General features: G+C 33.2%; 1 protein-coding gene across 4 annotated transcripts in view; it reads right to left on the minus strand.

Moving 5' to 3' along the window:
- RIPOR2 (RHO family interacting cell polarization regulator 2) overlaps window positions 1-26,954 on the minus strand; it is a 114,241-nt gene that overhangs the window by 15,967 nt on the left and 71,320 nt on the right. For 3 of the 4 annotated variants that reach the window (XM_087961413.1, XM_087961414.1, XM_087961415.1), the window contains exons 2-13: window positions 23,728-23,854; window positions 22,235-22,390; window positions 21,279-21,357; window positions 20,359-20,382; window positions 19,687-19,740; window positions 16,822-16,971; window positions 15,462-15,525; window positions 9,380-9,423; window positions 8,480-8,605; window positions 6,374-6,522; window positions 5,882-6,011; window positions 3,762-4,433 (exon numbers count right to left, since the gene is read on the minus strand). In XM_087961413.1, the coding sequence (XP_087817539.1) occupies window positions 3,762-4,433; window positions 5,882-6,011; window positions 6,374-6,522; window positions 8,480-8,605; window positions 9,380-9,423; window positions 15,462-15,525; window positions 16,822-16,971; window positions 19,687-19,740; window positions 20,359-20,382; window positions 21,279-21,357; window positions 22,235-22,390; window positions 23,728-23,854 (1,775 nt within the window). Of the gene's footprint in view, window positions 1-3,761; window positions 4,434-5,308; window positions 5,456-5,881; window positions 6,012-6,373; window positions 6,523-8,479; window positions 8,606-9,379; window positions 9,424-15,461; window positions 15,526-16,821; window positions 16,972-19,686; window positions 19,741-20,358; window positions 20,383-21,278; window positions 21,358-22,234; window positions 22,391-23,727; window positions 23,855-26,954 lie in introns of all 4 variants that reach the window. The other variant, XM_087961416.1, reaches the window with a different exon arrangement.

Consider the following 26,954-nt stretch of genomic DNA (forward strand, 5'->3'; position numbering starts at 1 on the left):
ATTTTTTTTCACTCTCCTTCCTAACGGTGACAGCGTACAGAAATACATGAGAAATTGGAAAAACCCGCTTTGGCATCAATAGGTAAACTGGATAATTAAATGCTAAAGGGATAATAAGGATTTCTGAACATTTAAATTTTTTTTTTTGCTGTAAGTGGGAAGGGAGAGGAAAAGAATTGGAGCAGGATTTGGAAGTAAGGAGGAGATTGCCTAGAATTTTTTAAAGAATCATTAAATACTAACAAGACTTCTAAAAGATACATTTTAACTGGAACTTTGCAACTAAACTGTAACCCCAGAAAGAGAAAGTGAAGAAAGAAGAAAGTGCTAAAGGAAACAGCTTATTTGGACTGTTTGGTGACTTTGGGACTTTTGGAAATTATCTTTGAAGGACTAAAAACACTTGGGTGGTTGTTTTGGAAAAAAAATTTCTTTCTACAATGGCATCACTTGTGGATGAATTGAAAATTGAATTCAAAAAATACAAAGAAGAACAAGAAGGGAAAGACTCTCTTGGCACTCTTTTTCAATTCTTAGAAATGGCGATTTGCACCTATGAGAAACTGACTGCACAACAAGATGATTGGGATAAAGAAGAAGCCATCTTTGATGAACAAGTAACTGTATTTGGGGAAGAAAGGGAGAAAGAGGAAAAGAAAAAGGGGACTTTAAGACTTGAAAAAACAACCAAAAAAGAGAAAAATAAGGTGAAAAGTGGATATAATGTTAGAAAACAACAGAAAGGGGGAATGCAGAAGAAGAAAAGGGAGGCGGAGAGACAAGGGGGTAAAAAGGGCAGGGAGAAGAAGAAGCAAGGGAGGAAGGAAGGGATTAGAAGCCTCAATGGTGTGGAGCAAGATGTAAAGAAACAAGATTCATTTAGAGATAATGGGTAAAATTTAATTGAAAAAGGGATTCTGCAAAGGTACATAAGATTGTATTGTTATATTTGTACTTAGAAATAATGTTAGAAAATTGGAAACAACATGTGATCAAAAAATGGGATAAAATATTCAGTGTAACTTAGTGAAATTTTTGTGAATAAAAGGAAGGCAATGAAATAAATGAGAGAATTGAAGTAGGAGGAAATGGGAACATTTTAATGATACAATGATTTAAAATATAAGTGATCTGAAGTGGGGGGAATAACTATGGAAAGTATAAGTGTTCCCATAAAAGTATGATATTCAATTGAAAAGTAAAGTGTAAAATGTTTAAGATTTAAATGAATATAAATATTAATGATAGATTTGAATTGGCATGGATAGTTGTTTTAATTATATTACATACTTATAAATTTTTCTTTTTTTAAATATATAATGTGTAACTTTAGAATGTACTAAACAGAATCCCAATGAAAGTTATGTACTATACTAAGTGTTATAAATTTAGGGGAAAGAGTTAAAGGCGTCACACTCCAATTAGGGTACAGGAGAAATTTTGTTTAAAGAGAAAAGATAAATAGATAGCTGGAAACAGAACAGACAAAGAATAATAAGCATAATGATCTGAACTGAGATGAGATAAATAAAATAAAACTAAGAAAGTTAAAAGAGATGAGAAGCTATATAGAAAATGGAAAATGGTAATAAGATATGGAATGGTATATAAAATGAACATGAATTTGAATTTGTGTCTGTATGAAGAGATGTAACCCGGGATCAAGCAGCTTTCAGAAAGGATGTTTTATGTTTTGTTTGTTTGTGTATTGTCTTTGAAAACTAATAAAATTTGTTTAAAAGAAAAAGAAACTGATAAGACTTAAAAACTCCTAGAACTAAGTGAAAAAAATTGTGAACATTTTGCATCTGATCACTATCAGTTATTTCCAAAATTATTAAGGCTGGTTTTCAAGTCAAACACACACACACACAGGCAGGCACATACAAGATGGGCGTGTATGTGCATGAGAGAGATTTAAAATATGCTAATTTGTCTTTTTCTACATGGATATATGCATTTTATTAAACAAACCATGGCTTAGGGCTGTGACTCCTGTCAAAATGACAGCCTAGGGTGAGTCTGAAAACAAAATAAAATTTAGGTAATCAAACTTCAAAAGGTATGATTAAGCTTGGTGCTTTATTAAATATTGAATATATATTCTCTTACTCTTTATATATTTTATTTTAATTATATTTTAACTAATTCTAAAATTGTGATTTAATATTATTGTAAGCTATCCATAGAAAATTGGCTTTAAAAGAGTGATGTAAGTTAAAAAAAATGAAATCTACTAGCTTTGCACATAAATATGCTGAAGAAAATGAAGATCAGAAACTCAATTATTTAGTGTTTTAAAACTATTTAATAAAGATAATTTTAAAAATTACATTTCCTGTACAAACAAAACTGTATCTGGTAACGTAAACTAGTATAAATTTAACATTTAATGGAGCTGTCATATTCTGTGGTAATTACTGTAGTACATTTTAGTTGAAATCAAATGCTAGTGTTACACGAGTACAAATTTAACCCGAGATTATCCAATGAAGTGCTAATGCATTTCCATCGAAGTGGCCAATTATAAATCTGGAAAAAATGTGTTCACTGAAAAGCTTCTGTAACACTAGTCTAAAAATAGAGCTATTCAAACAGCAATATTGCAATATTATAATATCCAAAATATTCACTGATAAATATACATTTCAGTTAAATGGGATGAAATGGATTAAAAAAATGAATTAAATTTAAAAAAAAAATGCCAAGCATTATCTCCAGACATCTCTCTAATAACATCTATCATTAAACTATTCAATTTCCAAATACCTTAATTAAATAGCTGTAATAGTGGCACTTTAGTGCTCCCTATAGTATTCTATCATATAAGAAGCATTTCCACAATTACATCACTAATTTGATTTGGCACTGGTTCATTTGGCATGCCAATTTATTATGACTTGGAACCAAGACTTAGTTCTGCATATTGCTGTATATCAAAACAGAACATGGAATTACTTAACTGTCAGTCTTGTTATGTCAAATTGAAAGGGGAGGGAAAGGAAAATGTAAAATCTCTTTCAAATTCAAACTTTTCTACTATAGGCAAAGGAATAATTAATTTTAAAAACAAGCAAAGCAGTAAACAATAAGCAGGATTGGAACTAGTTAATATTTACATGAGAGACCATGAGAAAAAATACAGAATTGAAACAGATACTTGAAAAACATTGCACTAGAGAATATTAACAAACCATTACTGTATTATAATTAAGAAAACTTTTATCAGCATGTCCTTGAACTTATCAGATTTAAGTTTATCCAACCATCTGCCAACTTAGATTAAACAAGGGGGGGGGGGGAACTGTAGTTCAATTCAGCTTGACCATCCATACCTGACTGATTTTGAGATTTCAGTTGGTGGATCTGCTCCTCACAATATCTTATTACATATATTACTGGAATAGGAGGGCAGAATGCATCAGAGTTTCCACAATTTTGTTGTTTTAGCTTATCTAATGATTGTTCCATTTAAGGCTTCATTTTGTTATGTGGAAAGTACATCTATACTGTAGATTTTAACAGCCAAAAATATAATTCAGCAATAGTTTGGTGCAATTATTTCCTTAGACCAAGACTTGATCTGGCTCTTCCATTTTGTGATTTCTTTCTTGATCATTCTATATTGAATGTAAATGGTGAAATGATGCTTGGTGTCAGGAAAGCTACTATCCAAACGATTAGTTTTATTACTGAAGATTACATAATAACCATTCTTCTATTCACAATGAATGAGATTTCTTATTTGAAACTGAACTTACTTTTAGGATCTCATCTAGATGTATAATTCCTTGGTCCAATTCCTGGAATTCTTTAAACTGTTCTTTATGAGGTTCAAGAGCTAACAGAAGCCCCTGAAATGCTTCTTCTAGACTTCCATCAACACATGATTTATAGCCTTCAGATTCTCCACTAATTGACCCCTCACAATGACATTTTTCAGGTGTCATTGGGCCCTCTCCAGATGTCAGTCTTTTAACCAGCTGCTTTGTGATATTGCCTTCAAAGGTATCCAGCTCTACAGGTTTGACATCTGATAACTCATCTGTATCCGGAAGAAGTGACTCTGAGGCACTACTTGCTAAAATCACACTGTTGCCTCTCAAATGAGGAGAAGTTTGGCAAAGTTCAGAATCTAGATTTGTAATCATATTTTCACCATGCTCTTGTGATGTTAAGTCGTTGGATTCAGATGTGGAGTCCTCACATCTTGAATGAATATTGTATACAGGGTCAGGTTTGGATAACCTTTTCCCACTGGGATCTGGGATTATGGCAATTTCAGGATTGGAATTATTTATCGTAAAGGACGAGTCCGTTGAACTATATGATGTAGTACAATGTTCACTGGTAATGTCAATGAAACTGAAAGATAATGAACTTTTCTCATTTTCCGCTGTTCCATTTTCAAAAACATCATCTGGTAAATTTGACTGCAAATATAATAAAAATAGTTTCAATTAAAATTTCACCGAGGTGATGTCAAGCATTTTTTTTAAAGAAACAATTTGCTACTTTCTGTGAAACTAGGCTATTTGGAATTACGAAATAAATTCATTTAGCTTTTATGCTACTGATCTTTTCTAAGTGATAGGAAGATTAAAAAAAAATGTCCAAAAGCCAGAAAATAAGAAGGATCAGAAATAGAAGGATCAGAATGTGTACTGAAAAATTCTAAACCAATTATGAAGCTTTTTTGAGCATTGCAAACTCATTATCTTTATGAATAAATTAGAATCTTTTATTCTTGTTGAAAATAAGCTGAAGAAACAAAATGCACACTAAGAGAACATCACATGTCATTATATGATTGGTATTACAGTAGATTACACCATAAGTATACTGGGGATTATCTTGTCCTTTTATTCAGCAATGCTGAAATACAGTTTCAAATCCTTAAACACAACTTCTCAAAGATAACTAAGCAGTTTCAATATTGCAGCCTGAAATCAGTGGAGATAAATTTTTCACTTCAGACTGCATCAAATTTATTTTCTTAGTCTCCTGCCAAAAATAGTTTATGGACAAATTTCAAACCATGTGCATATATAAATATGTTCATAAAATATTTCAAATAATAAGGGCTTTCTTATTTTAGCCTTTTCTCTAAAAAGAATCTGCAAAACTAAAGCCAGTCCAGAGTTTTATTTGACTACATAAGCAACTTGAGCCTATAGTTATTTGCTCAATAAATAGTCAGCAAACAAGATAAATCTTAAAGAGAAATATCAGATTTAGGACATGCATAAAAACAGAGGAACTGCTTGAGAAACGCAGTAAGATATTTCATCACACCATCTGGACTCACATATTGTTCTAACCCTGTTCTAGACCTCAGCCTGAGAGATGGCAGATCACTAAATGAGCGACTGCGACGTAGCTTGTCAAAGAAAGCATCTTGCAGAGTCTTTAAAATGGCAGAGTGGAGACTGTCTTGTGAAGGATGTCGCCATTTCTTGAAGTATTAAGGCAAAAAAATGGGGCAATTAGTTGACTACATCGCCTTTTAAATATACTGTAAGTGTACAAAGTATAGATTGATAAAGAAAATTTAGTGCAAATATTCAAAACCAACGTGCACACTAAATGAGATTTATGGAAGCTTCTCACACCTAAATGATCCTTTATCTGTAAGGGGGAAAATATCACACCTTCTTTCCTAAAAAAAAAAAAAAAAAGAAATGGTGGTATTCACATTAGTCATATCACATATGGAAAGTTCCTTTCATTTACAGGACCTTCCCCACTGGATCAAGGAATAGGCTAGAAAAAATAAACCTTTGCCAATTCTCCCTTTTTCCTTTGCCTCTATTTCTGTTACGTCAAAGAAAATTGAGCAGACCGTGCTACTTAGCCACTAATTGTTTTTGCTATCACTTACAAAGAATGACTGATCCTTGAAAATGGGTGTTTCTGGGGTGCCTTGACTGTAAATGGACATCCTTCTTTGAATAGCTGATGCTTTGTTCGTGTTGCCTGTTGATGGGGTAATGTCCTCCACATCAAATGGACTGCAAAAGTATAAATCTATTATTAGACTGAATCATCATTAAACTATTATTCTATTGAATTACAAGGTTTTCTTCTCACTTCAGATAGTACAGCACGAGCAAATTCTGTACATTGTAAAACAGGTTCACAAAATAGCATTCTTGTATATATTTTCATTTCATATTTTCATATCAGAAGAGTGCATATTATCTGTGGCTGCCAACTCAAAAATTAACCTACAATACGATCTAGCTCTTTAAATACTCTAGTGTGCCAGTTCAGTAGAAGTGTATCCCATAATTTTATTTTCTGTTGCTGATGTTATTGGAACAACAGTTGATTTGAAATGATGATGGCTCTCCAGAAAATTAGCTTTACTTACTGCCAAGTGATTTCCAGATTCAGCTTTATTGTGCCAAGGTCATTGATATCCACAGCGACAACCTGAGGCTGAGCAGCAAACAAGTCTTTTGTTTCACAAGTAACACTTCCAACCAAAATATGACTGGCAAGACCTTTAACTTCTGTGACCTTTGGAATAAATTAGTGTTAATAATTAGGAACAAAATAATTGTCAATTAATACTTCATTATATCGGTAGCATCTTCAGATATCAAATATTCACCTGTTTTGTATACTAATCCTTTTAACACTGTTTGTTCAAAAGAGTAAGAAATACTGGGACTTACGTGTTATTATTGTGTATTAGTATGTGAAAATTACAAGGATATTAAAATGCTTCAGATTTACACAGGACTTCATACTTGCATGGATGGTACTTTATTTTTTCCAACAGAAAGCTACAAACCACTGATACATTTAGCTCAGTTTTCTTACAATATATTACTAATGATATTATTTACACAGTTCAGAGTCAAAGAAGCTAATAATAATAATTTATTTGTGGGAAACTTCAAGGAAACTTCAAAACTTCAATGAATGAAGAATAGGGGGAAAATCTAGAATGTAAGACATAGGCATAGGTAAAGAGTCCCAAAAGGTATTGTTTTTAAAAACTGGACAAAGTGGTTGGGTTTTATACAAAATAATAATAATAAATGGTCATGAATATGACATTAATTATTGTATTAATGACTACCATTTCCAAAACATTCCCACCATTTCTAACTCCTCTTTAAACTAATCCTACCTGACTTATCTACCAGAACAATAGCATATAAAGAATATTCTTTATACGCAGTTGATACAGTTTGCAAATAAAAACCTTAGTCTCTTATGACACTACTAAAGTCATTGTTCTTTTAGTTGTCACTGAACAAAAATTCTTAAGCATATTATTTTGATTATTAATAGTGATGTTCCACTATATTGTTAATACACATGTAATTTTTCTTCTGTTAACTAGTTTGATAGAATAAAATAAAATAATTTGAAAGAAAAAAGTATACATTGCAGAATCTCTTTTATACTCAAATAAAATGGACTGAAAGTATCATTTAAAAATGGAAAGAAGTTTGTGTCTATTGATTCAATTGAAAGGGCTTACTTGACATACACATTTACCATTTTATTACTTGATTCTTTTACATTTAATAATTCATTTGAATATTCAACTGATAAGCATCATCTTAGAAATGATATATGAAACTTCCAATTGTGCTCTGTAATACTGATAGTCTGTGACATGACAGTCGCTTAGTGGGGACCCCCCCCCCCAAGCTACTTAAGACAATTTTAAAATTACGATGGCTACTTAATGCTGAAAAAAATGCTGAAAAAAACAGGACTGGTGACTCACTCAACTACCGCAATGACTTACAACCATAATTCTAGGCTCAATTATGGTCATAAATTGAGGATTATCTGTATAGAAGAAAGAATTCCCAAGTGGAAGTAATCTCTTCAAAATTTACAGCAAACTGATCTACATAAATGAAGCTACAAAGCACTAGTGTCCTTCCCTGACTAATTTTTTTTCTCAATAGAATTTCACAGTAAAATATTATCAATACATTCCGTGAATTAAAGGAAACCAGAATGACATTGCCTATTCTCCATAGTTCCATATTTCTAATGGAATGCATTAGTGGCTGTAAGGAAAGAGGAGAGATGCTGCCTAGGAAACAATCGGATAAGAAAAGCAGGAGCTTGCAGTCAGTGAACAGCAGAGAAAGAAACTGAGGAAAGATCTGCCCTCCTAGGTCAGGCAGTTAAAAATGGCAGGTGTGTACTTTCAGATTTGCAAGATTCTATTAATGCAACCTTAGAATAAGTAGAATTACCCATAGTTCACCTAATCCTGTTTCCTGTTTGATTTACCTGAGAGGGTTGACAATATTATAGTTATATTACAGTTATATTTAGGAAAGCCATTTTAGGAAAATCCACTTATTTTCTAAAGCCTTTAAGTGTTAATTGATTTTAACTTCACCTACTTTGAGGTCACCTTTTATATTTGCATTTGGTTTTAATTGTTGTAAGCAGAAAGGCAGGCAATGTATTTAATAAGTAAATAATACATCAATACCTTAATGGAGATTAGCCCAGTAATAAGGGGGAGGAAGATCATTTCTTCTCCATCCCAACTTTGCTTATCATTGATTTCTATTTTGCCTTTTAGTTTCCATCTTTGACGGCCATACCTCATGAAAATCTGCGAAAACAAAATGTGATCTCATTTATCATTATCATACATACTTTGTTCTCATTCTACCATTCTGTATCAATCACAATGAGTGAAGAACCCAACAGAACTAATGGATTCAATGCATTTACAGAAGTGGTTATGTTTTGGATCGGAACCACATATTTCCAAGGAAAAAACTGGATAGAATTGTTAGTACATCGCTCAAGAACATCACAAAGAAAAGAGAGCCACCTTAAAGTGAGATGGGTTGCAAACAAATCTAATAAATAAATAATAATAATAGCTACACAAGGTTGTTAGCATAAAAATTATTTCATTAAGCATTACAACATGACACATAAATGCAGAATCACAAAGCATTCAGACTAGAGATATGACTTTGTTCTTGTTCTTTGCTCTAAATTTCTACCTTGCTACTTGTTGGTAAAATAAAATATCTGTCTTTGGAGTTAAAAAAGGGGGATAGTCGACTTGAAGTATTGATCTGCTCTACTCAGCCTGTCCTAGTTAGATTTGAGAGCCTCAAGAGGGAAAGGACGTATGCCAAGAATAAAATATTTAGAGCCTGCTGACATGCTTCCAAGACAAAGCTAAAGAAAGATCTCTTGTTATCTTGGAAGGCATCAATCAGCTCTCTGGGACCAATCTCACAGTCTTTATGTGGGAACTGTTCAGAGTGCATTCATCCATAAACAGAGAATAGTGGGACCTTTCTTGCTGTACAGGACATGAGAACAGTAAGAAATGCATGATGGAAAATGACATTTACAAGTTACTTACCTCATACTGATCTCCAGGGCAAAGTCGAGCAAAGCCAGCCAGACCTAGAAGCCAATAACATTTAAAAACTGTTTCAGATTAAATGCTTTTTTTTTTTTTTTTGAAAACAATTTTATTAGTTTTTAAAGACAAACAAAACAAACAAAACATAAAAACATCCAGCTTTCTTTCATAAATATACAAACAGTGTGTCGGTTGGTTTACCAGTTTTTGTGCATTCATTTCGTAGTCTCAATTACAGTTACATTACATAATAACTCATATTATCAATCAAAAATTATATACCCTAGTATCACTATCAAACAATCATTTGACTATGATTTTATTCATTCATACTTTACGAGATAACTATAATTTACTTAATTTATTTTATAACAAATCATATAATCATACCAAATCTACCCTGAAGACATTTTATAAATGTGATATCAAATAAAAAAGAAAAAGAAAATATCTTTATATATTCATTATTATCTAAAATTCTAAATATTCTATTATTGTATTTTATCATCCAACCATTGATAGAAAAGGTCCCAAATTTTATAAAATTGTTTATCCTCTTGTTCTCTAATTTCAAATGTCAATCTACTCATTTTAGCACATTCCAATATTTTCTTAATAATTTCTTCCTGCAATGGTATTTTCTCATTTTTCCAGTTTTTAGCAAATACAATCCTAGCCGCTGTTAATACATTTACAATCAGGTATTTCAAATCTTTGTTATATGTATCAGGTAAGATTCCCAATAAAAAGATCTCTGGTTTCAAATCTATGTGTTTCTTTGTCATTTTTTCCAACCACATGTGAATTTTAGTCCAGTATTTTCTAGCATCCTCGCAAGTCCACCACATATGGTAATATGAGCCAGGTATCTGATGACATTTCCAGCATTTTTCAGATTTATTCTTGAACATTCTTGCTATTCTTGATTAAATGCTTATTTTTGAGAAGGGTTTCACATGAAATGTTTGTGTTGCCCCCTTTTATGTTAATGACAACATCCTACAATGTTGTCAGAGCACTTATGAATCTAAGAGAGCAACTTTCAGAATGCATTTTATTCTCTTCTCTTCATTAACAGAAATGACTGTTTCCCCCATTCACCTTCTCTGAAGGACTGGGAATAGTAGTGATAGTAGTGACTGAAACCTGATTGTTTGCTGTTGCAAGAGTTAATATAATGCATGAGAACAGTGTTAAATTATCAGCATCTAACTTTTTGAATTCTGCATGCCCAATTAGCACACTCTGAGTATTAATGTCTTAGAAAATCACAAATCCATTTAAAATGTAACTTTCAAACTCATATGAAGAAACTGAATTCTGTTCAGATAAGGGATGTATTTAGCTATCACTTCTCATTGGAAGTAATATCATTCACTTTAACTTTTTCTCATGTTAACTTTTGGACAACTTTGTCCCTGGAAATAGATATCATTATATAGATCTAATGTGAGCAGAAAGAAACATTTTTTACTATGTTTATTTTTTAATACACATTAAACCCAATTAATATGGACCTTCTTTTACTTTTATATTTAATTCCTTTGAAAGTTCAAGAACTCTAGGTGTGAAATCTTTATATAAACATGGGGGGGTGGAGGGAGGGCTCTCCAGAGACGAAGAGAAACTTCAAGAGATAGGAAGGAGAAGAGTTGGGAGTTCTCCTCATTGAAAAACCATCGGTTTGCAATTCCTGAGCTGCAAACTATTTTCACAGTGTTTTCTCTGGAGCAACAACTGATTCTACAGTTAATTGGCTCAGCTTCCCAACATACCATACCCCACATACTCTACCAATCTCAGGTTTTTCTTTCCTGGCTCTTTATCAGTTTAGTTCCTATAAGCTTTAGGTTGTCAATGTCTTTTTGAAATATGGTGTTTAGAATTGCATTCAATGTTCTAGCTGCAATCTGACCAATACACAATAGAAAAATCATGACTTTTCTTGACTTAACACTAAATATCTACTAAAACTTTCATCTAAGAGTTTGTCTGTCTGTCTGCCTGTCTCTTTCTCTCTCTCAATTTCCCACTGACATTGGAACAAACTTTTTGATCTCTAGGTGGCAGCAGTCCCTCATAAATTCTTGCTGATTGGTTTTTTTTAATGGTTTAGTTTTTTAAAATATTTGTAATCTACATTAATTATAATTACTCTTTAAACTCAATCAATACTTTAGGGGAAGTCTATTAAAAAGTATGTTCATAAGTGAATGCCCTTAATATTGCAGATAATTAAACAGTTACAGATGATGAAGATAATGATACAATATTAGTCCCCATTCACCATTTAATCAATACCCAATTGTTTCAATAACCATTTTCCCATGCTCACAGCAGCCATGAGAAGTAAACCTGGTTCAGATGCTTCTTCCCAGACATTCAGTGTTGTAATTATTGGAACCATTTAATTTTTAGTGCTATCTTGTAATAAGGCTTTTTTTATGAGAGGAAGAGGGTGCCTTCAAGTCAATTTTGACTCCTGGCAACTGTCTGGCCAGTTTTAGAGTTTTGGTGGCAAGATTTCAGAATTGGTTTGTCACTGCCTTGTTCCTAGAGCTGAACTGACTGGTCCAATATCACCCATCTAGCTCTATGCCCAAGGCAGGACTAGAACTCTTGGTTGTTGGTTTGTTTGATTTTGTTTCTACAATGGTGCCTTAGACAGTAGACCAACCTGCCTTTTTACTGCAATTCTATGGATGCCTATTCCTTGCATGAAATGCTAGTCCAGCATAGAAGAAGAGAATCTGCTTAAAGTCAAACAAAAGAATCAGATGGCATGATTTATACATCCACCTGAAATTAGGCCTTTTAAGAAAATGGCAGGGGTAACAGCAATTGAGGCCTTAATAAACAAGATGATATGTAAGAAAAGAAGAATGGGAACAGCTGGACATGTAGCCAGGTTATCTTCCTCTGGCCTAAACAAATTACTTTCCTTTAGCTGGCATTAATGGAAAATTAACTTAAATTATAAACAAAAGTTTTCAGTTTCCTTTGGCACACTATACAAAAAGAAGGCTTGGGATATGAATCTAATTGACAGAGTTGGAAACCATGATTTCTCATTACATTTGCATCAAGAAGTCCTTTAAAACATAGCAAATTTCATAACTGAACAGGGATTTCCAAAAGTGCCATATTTGCATCAAAAAAAGGAATGACTGAGGAGACTGAAAGTAAATCTACTCTTTTACCAAGCCTTTTAGTAAGTAGTCATGAGATACTCACTTTTTGTTATCACTTTGAAAGCACAAAATGCAGGTGTGGCTCATAAATAGCTACCATGTTAATAGACAGCGTACTGTTTCTCTAGCAGATATTAACAGTGCAATTCCCATCAATCTTTACTACTCTCCAAATTCATTCAGGGCTATGGGATATACAATGCAACACCTGGGAAGCTGCGCGTGGCTTATGCCAACAGCTAACAATACAATGGAAATACTATTAATAATGTGGGGGTGGGTGGGACTTGGCTATGTTATTTAAAATGCAATAGACGTATTTTCAAAGACACAACCTTATGAAAACCGACAAGATATAGTATTAGCAACCCAAGTCCAGGACCTCTCCCCCACAAAAATACCCTTTTAAGTATTCAGCAGTACAAAAATAATTATTTTTATCAAGAAATATTCACCAAGTAATTCTAGACCACAGACAAAAATAAGAATCAGCTTTTCTGACACCAAGGATTGTTAATGCACATGAACTGGTTTTCTTTCTAATGTCACATATTTATTCAAGCAAGGAAACTATAGGCATTTATTGGGCAAATGAGATTCCTAGTCACTTTTTAAAGCTAAGAAAATAGCTTCCTCCACCTAGGAGTATGTATCATATTTTAAGTCTTTCAGCAGCAGTCTAAATCCCAGAACAAAATATTTTCCATTGGGTTGATATTAACATTAACATTCTTATTTATTTAGTATTTATACTTTAAACATTTACTAATATTCTGCAGATGTCTTTTCCTTTTGATACTTTAATGTTACAGTTCGATTTTTGTTACTTGCCCATAAGCACATATATTCTGAATGGGGAGAAAACAAATTAAAACGAATAATAAGGAATTTTTCCTTAAGGAACATTGATCTTAGAAATGCTGCTGAATTAACTTGCTATGGAACTGCTCCAACATACCTAGAAGGTTAACACTTGAAGCTTTATATTTCATATTAAATCATGCTGGGTATTGCTAAGATTAAAGCTCCAGTTTCTAGGCTCCTACAAATGTGCCTGCTGCTAGTGTTCACATTCATTCCTACTCTTGCTGGAAATCTGTAAGCTCGCTTTATTGCAATGCATGATTTAGGTTAATGCTGAAAGAAAAATGAATCCTCTTCAATAAGAATATGCTGAGAAGAAAAGTATCCATCCTCTTGTGGGAACAGGCCACTCAGATGTTGAGAAACAGATCCTTATATATTCAGCAGATATCAGAAAATGTAGCCTAAATCATTTCATTTCATTTACGGCAGGGGTGTCCAACCTTGGCAACTTTAAGGCTTGTGGACTTCAGCTCCCAGAATTCCTCAGCCAGCTTTGCTGGCTGAGGAATTCTGGGAGCTGAAGTCCACAAGCCTTAAAGTTGCCAAGGTTGGACACCCCTGATTTACGGCAATCATAAAAAGTACCATTTGAAAAATGAAAGCATCAAAGATAAGTAATATTGCTGAAACTGATATTGTGCATTCTTCTCTTTTCTGGTACAACAGGATGTGACACAGACAAATACTTCAGGGAGAAAGCTTCTAAAAAATAATAATGATTTTATGGCCCTGTCTGCAATTGGAAATAACTACTTTGCTGGCACTAGATTTAGTATCAAATAAATGTAAGTCTCCCCTTGGACAATCAAAATTTCATAATCGGATACCTATTGTAAGTAATATATTGCAATAGGAAATCCCACAGTTTTTCATTTATGGGTTAATTAAGGGCTAGTTAAGATGAGGGGGTCTCCATGACTTATGACCGTAATTCTGGGCTCAGTTACAATCATACGTTGAAGACCACCTATACAAGTTTAAGATTTTAAATCCTTTTTTTTTTAATAAACAGCAAAAGGGTGATCAGCACTTTTGATTTTGAAAAGTTAAAAAAAGAGATAGAAATTAAGTCTTCAAGGAAGGAAATGCCCTTTTTTTAGTTTTGTGGTGGTATTCCATTTTATTTCCCAACATGCAAAAAAGAAGAAAGGAAAGGAAAGGAAAGGAAAGGAAAAGGAAAGGAAAGGAAAGGAAAGGAAAGGAAAGGAAAGGAAAGGAAAAAGGAAAGGAGGAAGGGGGAAGAGGAAAGAGGAAAGGGAAAAAAGCAGCACAATAGCCAAAATCTAAAACAAGAACCCTCAAAGTATCAACAGATATTCATGGGTCTCTTAGGATGCTCCAAGTTAACAATCTTCAGACTTTGCTATTGGTGTACAAAATTCAGTATTTATATGAATTTAAGTGACTTTCAAGGGAAGAAGGATGCTAAATTATAAATTCACAAATTTCTCAAGAGGCAATATTGTCTACTAAAGACGCTTCTGTTCCACTCACACTAATAAATTGAGACAGAGATATGATATCTTTAATACCTGCCCAACTATTTATTCATGCAATTATAAGTATACAGTATGTTACAGAAGTATTTATCTTTTTAATTAATCAAATATTGATCTCACGGATCAATATCAATATTTATAATTTCTAGTAATGAGACTTTTTAAAAAAAAATCCTAGAAGGGTATAATAAAATGTATGCAAAGAATAAGCATCTTTTAAGTATAATTTGATTCTTATCTTAAAAGGTATTTTAACCTTTTTACCGACATCTTTAACAAGACAAAAATCTTTATAAAATTTGCTGTAAATGCTTGCTATTTCAATGAACATGAGATGTTTAGATTGCTTTAGAAACAAAACAGAAATATTTGGAAAACTTTATATCCCAAGAGGTGAGCGAAAGAAAACAAGCCTCTTATCTGAATTGACTGTCCTCTCTATGCTGTCAGAAACCACACACAGAGATAGATCCCTTGCTGAGATATTTGTGTAGAAAATGGCATAAGAGGCAAGACAATTACCTTTCATCTTGATGCAGAACTCCCCCATTAAATTTTCCAGCTCTCCTTCAATGGTGCACAGGTTCTGTGTAGGAAAACAGAAAACTAATATCAGATCAACTATTCCAAATGAACTATATAAAGGTACCTTAAAAACACTGAATGAACTGTGTTCATCACCACTGATTATAATGTGGTGATTTCTGAAGTGGGATACAATAATAGTATTGGGTGGGAAAAAAATCAGTGTTCTCTTGGAAATTATGCCTTCCTGGTTACCCAGGGATGAAAATCCAATAGTTTCTTCAAGATCACTGAGTTTTATTAAAATGAATAATATAAGCAACCATTTTTTTCTGTCGATTGATTCAAATATTCTAGCAGGACATTTGGAAAACTATGTTGAATAGTTGCTTTCAATTGCAAAGATACCCAATGAAATACAAACACAGGCACTCTTTATACATAGGACTAAGCATTTGCATTAATTTCCACATCAAAGTGCTGTTCATTGTGGTAATCATAGGTTATATTATAAATTATTGTACATTCGTCATATATTATAAGACATTTAATTTCATTAAGAAAACATGATATTTGATCAATTCTATACAGAAAATTTTAAGAAACTGATTTTAATTAAAATTACTAAAATAGTCACGCTTGATGAAGAAGCAAATCCTGTCTAATATCTGCAGGAATGTTAATATTCCACTCTGAATTACTCAAATGTCCCAAAATCCTGTATTCTGGAAGGGGACCTCTGTTTTACAAACTACTAACTGTGCAGTGAATTCAACACAATGTTTCAGATTTGATTTTAAAATGGTACACTGGCCTACAGCTTTTAAAACTATGGTGCCTTTTCCTGGGATTATGCAGCATCTGCAAAACGTAGAAGCATTCTTCTAGAAAATAGATACAGTGGCTTTAATGAGTTCCAGGTGGATACCGCCAGGCTCCTACTGGGTGTGTCAAATTTTTTCAACTTTCAATTTCCAAATATTAGGGTTACTCAAAAAATGTGACGTGCCTTGGGGATTGTAAAGATATTTTGGTTACTTTAATAGAATTTAGATATGCTTGATAAGTAATTACATAAATATCATAACTTTTTAACATTTTGTTTGTTTCATTCCTACAATCTTTCTTAAGTTTGCTCTAAAGCACTTTTTTGGAATCAAACGTCATGTGCTAAACAAGGTATTTTTATGACAGAATACACAATGCTGTATAAAAGTAATAATTATCACTGTAAATAAATTCTATACATTTTTTAAAAAATCCATAATCTATTTTTTTTCACAGCTGAATCTTTCTATTACAGTAATTGCAAAATTTCAATCTAGGAAGCCTAAAGAAAAAGTAGATCGTTTTATACCTCAGTATATTCTTTATAGGTTTTGTTGATTTCTGATAAACTCTCTCGAGCTGCCTTGCTAGCAGGAGACAACCCATATGCTTGCTTCATTTTGCTGGCACCATCACGAAGCCGCCTTTGGATACAGTAGGCTTCAAAGAGTTCATCTACCTGATAAGAAGAAAAACAGCAAAACTGAGGTGTTTGGGAGGAGAGGAGAAAAAAATATCAAAACCAACTAAAAGGTGTTTTAATTATTCAAGTGAGATTATAGTAATTCATAGGGAAAAGTGGGCAAACAATTTCAGTGCTGATGGTGTCTTTGTATGGAAAATAAATTATCTGTATAAATAAAATCATTCTCTCATTCAGTTTCCCCAATGAACAATGGGTAATCATGAACAATTATTATAGTCAGCTATTTAAATTTTATGCAAACATTTTTTTCATTAAGGTTTTTTTCAACACTAATAACATCTGCATTTAATAATTTCTGATTCTGATAATTTGATTTAATTTTCAGAATAAGTAAAACACAGTAGCAATATGCTACTGTAGTATATAAAAAAGTCTAGTTAAGAAGAAAAGGAGAATAATATTACGTTCTTGCCAATATAAGATCTCCTTCACAGTACTGAGCAAAAATTGGAAATCAAAGCCCAAATATTTTATTCCTACTAGACAAATTATTACAGATTAATTTTATGATTGTTTCCTCAGAACAGAGGCTGGCCATTCTTAGTGGTGCTAACTTCCAGACAAGAAGTAAAAGGAAATGTGGTTCCAAGAACTCTGCACAGAATTGTTCTGCCATTTAAATAGCAAAAGAATCCTTTTGTTCCTTCTATGTATGTACAATATATTTCTTGCAAGACAAAATAACACAATTATCACTTCTTACAGTACATTATGTACAATGACACTTTGGTATAAGTAGAAAACATTTCCACTCACAGGAAGCTAGGGGCTTGATTTTTACTGATTCCCCATTGTACTCTAACCTTTTTCTATTTTTCTAATGATTAGAAGACTTTCTGAAACATTATAAGATACAGCACAAAGATAGGCAATGAGTGAAAAATAATAGTATCCTTAATATGCATGGGAATAGTTTCCAGGAACAATAACAAAAAAGTAACTGGATGCAAGGGCACTGAATTTAGAGACTTATCAGCAGATTTTACATACTAGACAAACCCAAACAAAGCATTCAAAATATGAGTACAGGAGGTCCTCGACCTACGACTGGTTGTTTAGTGACTGTTCGAAGTTCTGATGGATCCATCTTGGGGCTACCTATGACCTGATTCAAAGTTCTGATGGTCATGTATGAACTTTGGGCACTAGCAGCTCAGATATGGTAGCCTGAAACAATCCAGATCCAGCAGTAGGATATATTTATTGAAAAATGTGTAGATTCCTGTAAGACACAGATGCCTATAAATAAACTCTTTGTAACTACCAAAACTATTATCTATTGGTTTAGTATGGCATCTGAAGATCAGAACACCTGACCATAAAAATAGTCACGTTACAGTATTTACTTCTATTAACAAGACTGCAGTACATGTACCACAAAACGGTACTTTTTTTTTTCCTTGTCAACTTGAGCAGATCTACCACAAAGCCATCTGTGATATTCAAAAGCTGTCATGGCCACATTTCCTTCCTTTACTTCCCTTTCAAAACTTAAATTCAAGACTCAGCTTTCACCAGAAGCCTAATGCGCAATGCTTGTCGTAGTGATCAAAGTTGTGCATCTTTCCTTGAAATGTTTTCAATTACAATTGCTCATGTTTTCTTCTAAAAGCCTTGCTTCACATCAAGTTCTCCATGTTTGTTACCATGGGTTACAGAACAACAAGCTGACATACTGAGCAATTTGGATGTGGATTTAGCTCTGTAGCAACTCAGTCTTATGTAAAACACTGAAATCCCTTTGTTCTGAGTGGGAGGGACTCAAAACACAAAGTACCCACTGCATGAGCTTGCTAGTAAGGAAACATGCTATTTTGGATTTATTTTCTTGATGAATATTTGATTTATGAGCATAAAATAAACGAGAGCGATATTTTGAATGTCCCATAAAAGGTTGCATTTTTAAAAAAATCATAATTCTATACTGTTTGACATCTACTATTATAGAAAAAAAGGGAACATAATCTAAGTGCAGGTCAGCCTCATGTAGCAGTCTTAGCTAATTTCATTTCAGTTACATGCACCATTTTCAAAATACAAATGGCAGCAATAGAGACTCATGTCCTAAAATATGGCCTTCAGCAATAGGCACTCAGCATGACTGAATAAAGTGCTTTGTTGCACTTAGTGGTGTGAAATATTTTATTGTACAAATGAAAGAGGAGCAAGAACTCTCTGAATGTGCCTATGTGATTCCATGCACATAACAAATATTATGTATCATGCAAATATACAGACAGGGAGATAATGAATTATTAATAGGGGATGACTCTATAAGGGTATTATAAATATTCTAATAGTTGGATGAAAATTAAGAGCCACTGAAGACAAGGCTTCTGTCAAAATAGAAATCTTCCATCTAGAAATGTGTTTACCCTTGAGGCAGGGAAAGATAAGGCTGTTAATAGTGCATTAATTCTGTTATCTCACCTCATTTCCTCTTGTTCCAGGTCAGTTTGACACAGACTTGCTATGAGTGAGAACACCTTAGGGACATGGCAAATTCCCTTGCAGACTTTACTAGCGTCTTCTGCTCATTTCCATAAGATTATTGGTAAGCCTTAATGTAAGTTTATCTAAATAACTGCTTTGTGAGATGGTTTCTCTAGACTGCCAGATACAGTATTACTTGGTGTAGGCTTTTTTGAAGAAATGAAGTTGGAAATAGAATGAAAGGAAGTTAATTACCTTACTGATATGAAACTCAAGCTTTCTCATATATCTTTCAATTGCTTTCATTTGCTGAAAAATAAAATAATCAAAATAAGAACAGATATCTGAATTTAGCTGAATCAATGGATACTTTTCTGTATGTCTAATATTTTCACATAAGACCAGTTTGATATTCAAAAGTGATTCAATCCTTTTTTTGAAAAGTGAGAAGCTTCAGCTCTAACTGGGCAGGAAAACACCAGAATTAAAGTGCTTTTAATTTCATTCTAAATTTACAAAATAATCACTAAAGGTTTTGGACAAAACAGGGTTTCCCAGTTCCATTAGATGTATCTCAAGTTACCGTATAACAGAGTTCCAAACCACATACTCAATAAATATTTTATGCACTTACTGAGATGTCCCTGTAATCACCTTAGGAAAGAAATTTCAAATCATTTTATTGAAATCGATTTTGTGGACTGAAAGTGACGTTTGCCAAGTGGAGGACAAATGATAGATAGGATTTTTTACTTTATGAGTCCTCTAACTAATGTGATACCACGCTGCAGCCTTCTCCAGCTTTTAAGATGTGTTGGGACTACAACACCCACAACTTCCAATGACCAGGGAGATTTTCTGCTACCACACAAAATTGAGATTACAGTAGAATTTTCTACTGAAGTATATTTATTACAAATCACTTACCTTGTCAAGTTCATACAGCACTCCCTAAAATGAATGAAATGAATATATTACAAAAAATAAGATGTTCTTTCAATGAAGAAAGAAGTGATAGTTTTAAATATAGTACCCCAACAAATTGAGCCAAAATTAATCAACTGCAGTAAATAAATATCATTTTTAAAATTATATTTTTTCAGACAGTCCAGGATGAGAAGAAATAGGGAAACATAAATTTAGTTCTAAATTTTCGAGAAAACTTTTACATGCAACTGGTGGCCTGTGAGCTGGCTGCCTCACATGCAGGCCATGCCCATCCCAGCTCCGTGAATGGGGAAACAAAATGGGGAAACAAAAACAATAGCAAAACATCACGTGATGGCAACATGACATGGCAGTTTGACACCCATGGCATAGACAAGTAGATAAAATGGCTTCCTGACATTGTTGTAATCACTCATGTAAAGACTGAACTCTGGCCCACACTATCTAAAACAGATTTAATCTTTTTAAAAAATGCAACCATAATTGTCTATTTTGAGAAAAGTGGTTACAATAACTGATTTGAGTACTGTAGTTTTTACAAATAGATTATATCTTTTCTCGCAGTTTCTTCTTTTCACTTTGCAAAATTATTACTCTTATACGAAAATAATAATATACATTGTTCACTAACAATGGCTTTTGCAGTAAATGCTGAAATAGCATGATACAGATCTAGGGAAACGTATTTGTGAAAACAGAGATCTGGTATATCAACATCATCTGGTAATATGGGGATATTTACAATCAAATGCCTGAAGTGGCAGAATATGTATTGCATTTGTTATAAAACATAATTAGCCCTTAGTTTCACATTCAGCATCCCAACATTAAAACCCAATTATTGATTTCCTTGCTTAGTACAGAATTCTCTATTGTTCTGAAACTTTAGACAAGCATACCAGTCGTGAATTTCTTTTCATGTCCTTCAATTGAGTACTTAATTTATCCAGTTCTGTTTGATGCACTTCCAAATATTCGCTGTAAAGAAAACATCAGCAATGTTATATTCCCATACAAATCTAAATAAATAAAACATAAGTTTTTAAAGATGAAGCATTATTTCTTTACAGAGTAAATATTTGGCTGAAATAGATACTTTTACTTATAAATACAGTTCACCCGTGAAAAGGAAGACAGAAAAGTCAAATTTTGCAGATGTGATTTATAAAATATAAATAAAAAAATTACTGATATGCATAAAACTTTCTCACTTATGTTCACCGTGTCCTCAGAGGACCACAGAAAGCTGCAATAACCTCTCGCATCAAAATAACATTTCAGTTTGCTTAACAACCATATTATTTGCGACAGGTTAGATTGGAAAAGAGGGGTATTTATAATAATCAGTTAAAGGTGGCCAGATCACAATGGACATGCTATTCTTTCTAGGTTTCAAAGACAACTGACAAAACCCTAGATACTGTAACATTACTCTCGCCCAATCCCTAAAGTAAGTTGACCAACATTTTTAGAAACACTGTTAGAAACAGAATTTCCTCATTATTGTTCCAAACCATGCTAAATGCAAGACATTAGCATAGCATGCCATATCCCCTAGAGTTAATTAAACACAGAATCATTTGGACATCAGCTGAAATAACAAAAGGTAGAGATTCTTGCAGCTATTATGCACTAAAACCAAAAGATAAAAGGCATCTGTTGGACTGAAACTATCCAGATGACTAAACACCTATGGATTGTGCAAATCTGTCTTTAGGCTATCAACAAACTAGGTACTTTTGCTGGTTGGAAACTGATTAGCTATCTTTGACATCAGTAGATAAGTTCTTGTTTATCACACAGAACTTTTTTTTTCCTTTTTGAGCAGTACATCCAGCAGTAATAAAGCTCTTACTCCAATCCATTCTTCAAGGCCTTGTAAACTTCCTCCGCTCTTTCAGGCTGCGGCTCCTTAGCTGAGCTGTTACTTTTGTGCCCCAAATGGTGTGCTTTCTTCACTTTGGCTTGGGGTTTTTTGAGTATAGGAGAATTCTCAATGAAGGAATTACATCTGCAAAATGGAAATGGAAAGAGTTTTGCCTTGGAAACAAATACCTTAACTGTAGAATATTTTAATATTTTCTAAGCAGCATTTCCTAATGTTTCCAAGCAAAAAAAATATAAAGTTGCCTGCCAGTGAAGTAAAAGCTGATGGGTTCTGAAGCCATCGTAGCAATTGGCTAGTCAGCACCTGATATTTAGCTTGTTAATGAGTCCAAGTGCTTTTATCATTCAGTTCATTCATTTACTTAGATCTGTACTATGACCCATTGTAAAGATTTAGTAGAAGTAACAACAACTTAAAATACACCACACATATTCAATAAAATTAAGAAGCTTGATGAACAGCTATTATTTGCTTGGTCACTTACAATGGTAAGTGGCATCACAGGCTTTAGTAGCCATTAGCCATTTTAACTCATTTTTAGCAGACCTCTAATTAAAAACAAAAACATGATCTCAATGAGCTAAGCAACTTTGAATTTGCTTAGCCCATTTGAATTAAACTTGTGCAGGGAAATTCCCTGGCAGCTTCAGCCAGCATCAAGTTTAATCCTTGCTGCAAAATGCAGCCTTAAAAAAACCCGAAGATTTGTAATACTTCTATCAAAAAAAGCGAAAGAGTTTTAGTATTAATGAACGATCGCTTAAAAAGCACAGTGCATGAAACATGGAATTAGAGGTAAACCCTTTCTCAAAAAATAATAATATACATGACCTTCAAAAGACAGGGTCAGCAGTAGGTTTGAAAATTGTTTAGGCAGATATCCTTGCAAAGGGGTGGACTGTAACAGGCTGCAGCCATGTTTCTTGATCTAATCATCATATATTTCCCTAGTGCATACATATCATTGTACAGAGCACTGTGGGAGATCTAATATGCTCAGTATTAAATAAAGAATGACATTTAATAAGGAGATCTATTCAGATCAATGTAGTCACTCAGCCTTATGAAATATTGCTGTAAATGGTTACCTGGACCTAGTGTATAACTAGGTATAAAAAGAATCAAAATATTTAACAAAGCAAATAGTCTGACTCAGCCTTATGTTTTTTATCTTTTAGTGATTGTGGAGGATGTTTTCATTTTCAGCCCTCCTTTCCATTCCATCCTGTAGAGCTGATGGAAGCTTATTGAAGTAAAAGAGGAGATTAGATCAAGTAGATAACCTTTGACAAAGCTTGTCTAGTAGTTGTTTAAATGGCTATTTTGATCACAAACAGATTGCCAGATTTATAACAGTGGCAAAGATACCCCTGAAATGAGAACAGATCTCCAGAGCTAAAGCGGTTGAGATTCATGAGTTTTTCTTCAGTTTACAGCTTGACTTTTGAGATGATACTTGCCTGGATCGTCTTTCTTGAAGACCACTGAAACCAGCAAAGGATTGACTTCTAATGATCCCATTAGGGCCTCCTGGGGAGAATGAATGAGATCCTACTGACATGATTTCTGGGGATCGTGAAGGTATTTCTGGAAGACACAACAGTAAGAATATCAACCAAAATGGTAAGATACAAGTGGGTTTAAATCAAGTCCTAACAAACAAACAAACAAACAAACAACAAACATTTGTATGTATGTATATATAAAACAACTATATATATATAATAAATATAATTGTTAGGGCTTGATACTGTATTCAAGTGGATTAACAAGTTCAGTTGTTCAATAGCATTTGTATCAATGGCATATCCAATACACTGCTAGAATTAAAGCCATGTCCCTATACTATTAGATTAAGAAACCATAAACTAGAAATTCAAGCTTGACAGATTATTTTGCTTAAGAATCTTTACATCCATTAAAGATAAAGCAAACCACCCTAAACAAAATTAGGGTAAAACGTAGGCTTAGGTGCTAAATCGAGAACCATCTGGAATTATACAATAGAAATTCTTGTCCACAGATATTAAGAAAGAAGAATCTTTTTTTCTTTTTTAGAAACCTAGAACTATGACATTAAAATTAAATATTGACTTTCAGTAGTTATTTACATGCTTACTTAGAAGAAAATAATCACAGTAAGTATATATAGGACTGTAAGATTAGCAAACTATAATATATTTTAACTTCTTGAAAGTGCTGAGAAAGGAACCTAATTATATAGTTGCTGAGGAAAAAATATATAGAGAATTTACAAAAGTTAAAAGAACATTATAGAATTCCTAGACAACAATTGATAACTAACTCCTATTTAATACAAACATTATATTTATCTCATGACCAATATCAGGCAAGAACTCTTTCTATGCTACACTTCTAAACAGAGGCTTTGAAAGAAAAAGCAAAGCACTCTTTAGTCCTGGAAAGAAGACAGAGGTATCTGCTGGGGCATGACGGAAAAAAGTTAAGACGGCTTAAGCAACCATGCAATCAAAGCCCAGCTCTTTTTTCATATACATCAACATACATGAAGAAAAGGGGCAGGGCCATGCCTGCCATCTTGGCAACTTGGCCATCTTGACAACTGAGACGGAACTCTAATGATTCCTATATTAACCATTGTTGCTAATCACAGGGATCTAGTCCTAACTGGCTCTGCCTGGAGTAGAAGATGATAGTATTTTAATCATAAAAAGAAATGATGGAGAAATATCCCTATGATGATCCTGCTACTCGGAGGGGTCCTAAAAACAATCTAGAGGGCTATGTTTGTATCAGAGCAACATGAAAGATGCTACATAGATCACCACCCACCCGTTTCTGCACAAGGGGTGACATATGGCTAATTGTTCAATTATCAGCAGAGATGTAATGGGATTTTACGGATAGAAAATAAAATAAAATCTTGAAGTACCTCTACTGAATACATATGTCTTTGGGCAAATTTAGATTGTTTTGGACATAAAAAATAGAACTAGAACCTTGTAGAGACCGTACTGCTGTTATCATTCAAACCATATTCATTTAGAGATGTAAGAATGCAGAATCTTAAAAGAAACTGTAACACTTTGGCTTCTTAGTATTTCGCACTATTTTGGTTGTACTTCTAAAATAAGCTCCTAAAAGTTGTCCTGAATTCAAAGGAACTTTAAAGACATCAAGGATAAGCTTGATTACTGTTGTGACAGTTCTAAAATTGCAATGGAACTTTTATGACAGAAGTAGCATTTTAAAATGAATTATATAAGATGTTCTATAAGCTCAAAGATGTTCCTAGGACAGCTGAAACTGGGTTTTTCTGAGATTGTCAACATTACTACTATTTATATAGTAGATAAATCCATAAAAATTTAATACAGTAGTATATCCATACTATAGTATACTACCATATACTATAAATCCATTAATCATGTTATAATCCAAATTTCCAATCTAATTTTGATCTTAAAATAGATCAAAATGGGTAACTCTTTGTAAGACCTATGGATTCCTATATCAACTCAACTTAAACTCCCAACAGATTCCAAATATAAATTTATTTAGGGTCACAGTATGCCACATGAGCTGTTGCCTGGCTTATATGAGGAACATTCTCTTAAATGTTTACTGTAAATGGATTTGTTAAGAAAAAGAGCTTAAAAACATTGTCAACTTGTACTAGTTCAATGGCAAGAATTTCTACAGCACATAAAACAGAAGGATAATCAGGACAGGTTGTTAGTCATGAAGAGCTAAATTGCATACTGGTAAGCTGCTTCACAGTCAAAATCTTGTCAGAATAAAATAAAACAATGCCAACATCATGTGTTCCATCATGTTCCTGTTAAAGCACATAAGGAACAAGAAACTCACAGTTGTTATAAAATGGGTGTCTGCCAAACTGAAGAGAGATGTTTGCAAGATGAGTGAAAAATCAGCAGAATAATTTATGTACAGGAAAATAAATAAATTTAATAAAAACAATTGAAGTAATCATCAATGGAAAACCAAAACTAGAAAAAAGGCAAAAGAATACCTACATACATTTGCATGCATATAATGTAACCTCTAATGTCATATATCTCATCTGTGTCCTTATATTTTTAAAAAAATATTGCTGTTGTACAAGCTTTACACTTAAGTGTTTATTTTTTCTTAGTCATATTAAATCTTTTTTTTTTTTTAATTTTCAAGATTTAAATTCTTGGTAATCTAATAAGTTAAAGGAGTCATTTCATAAAGAAAGGACCTAACCTTGAAAAGAAAACTCCACTATGGAAACCTCCAAGTAACTTCATCAGTCAAAATAAAAATTAGTTAGACAGAGTCAGAGAGTCGTTGGAATGTACCAACTTTTGCCACACCAACTGCAGGGGTTTCTCCCCAAAATCTATTTCAATATGTCAATGAAGACTGATGAAGTTATTTGGATGAGTAACGAAATGTTTCAGATTAATAAACTTTGGTCCAGTTGCCATGATTTAACCTTTTTAGATACTTTTGGCCTGGATGATTGAGTCTTCATAGACATATTGATATACATTTTGGGGAGAAAGCCCTGCAGTTGGTGTGGCAAAAGTTAATACATTCCAATGACACTCTGATTCTCTGCCTAACTAATTTTTAATTTTGACAGATGAAGTTAGTTGGATAAGTAACAAAACATCTCAAATTAACAAACTTTGATCCAGTTGTCATAATTTAATTT

The sequence above is a fragment of the Notechis scutatus genome, chromosome 3, assembly GCF_049901735.1.
Source record: "Notechis scutatus isolate UNSWTSFEM ecotype Mainland chromosome 3, rNotScu1.2, whole genome shotgun sequence".
NCBI classification, from domain to species: Eukaryota; Metazoa; Chordata; class Lepidosauria; order Squamata; family Elapidae; genus Notechis; species Notechis scutatus.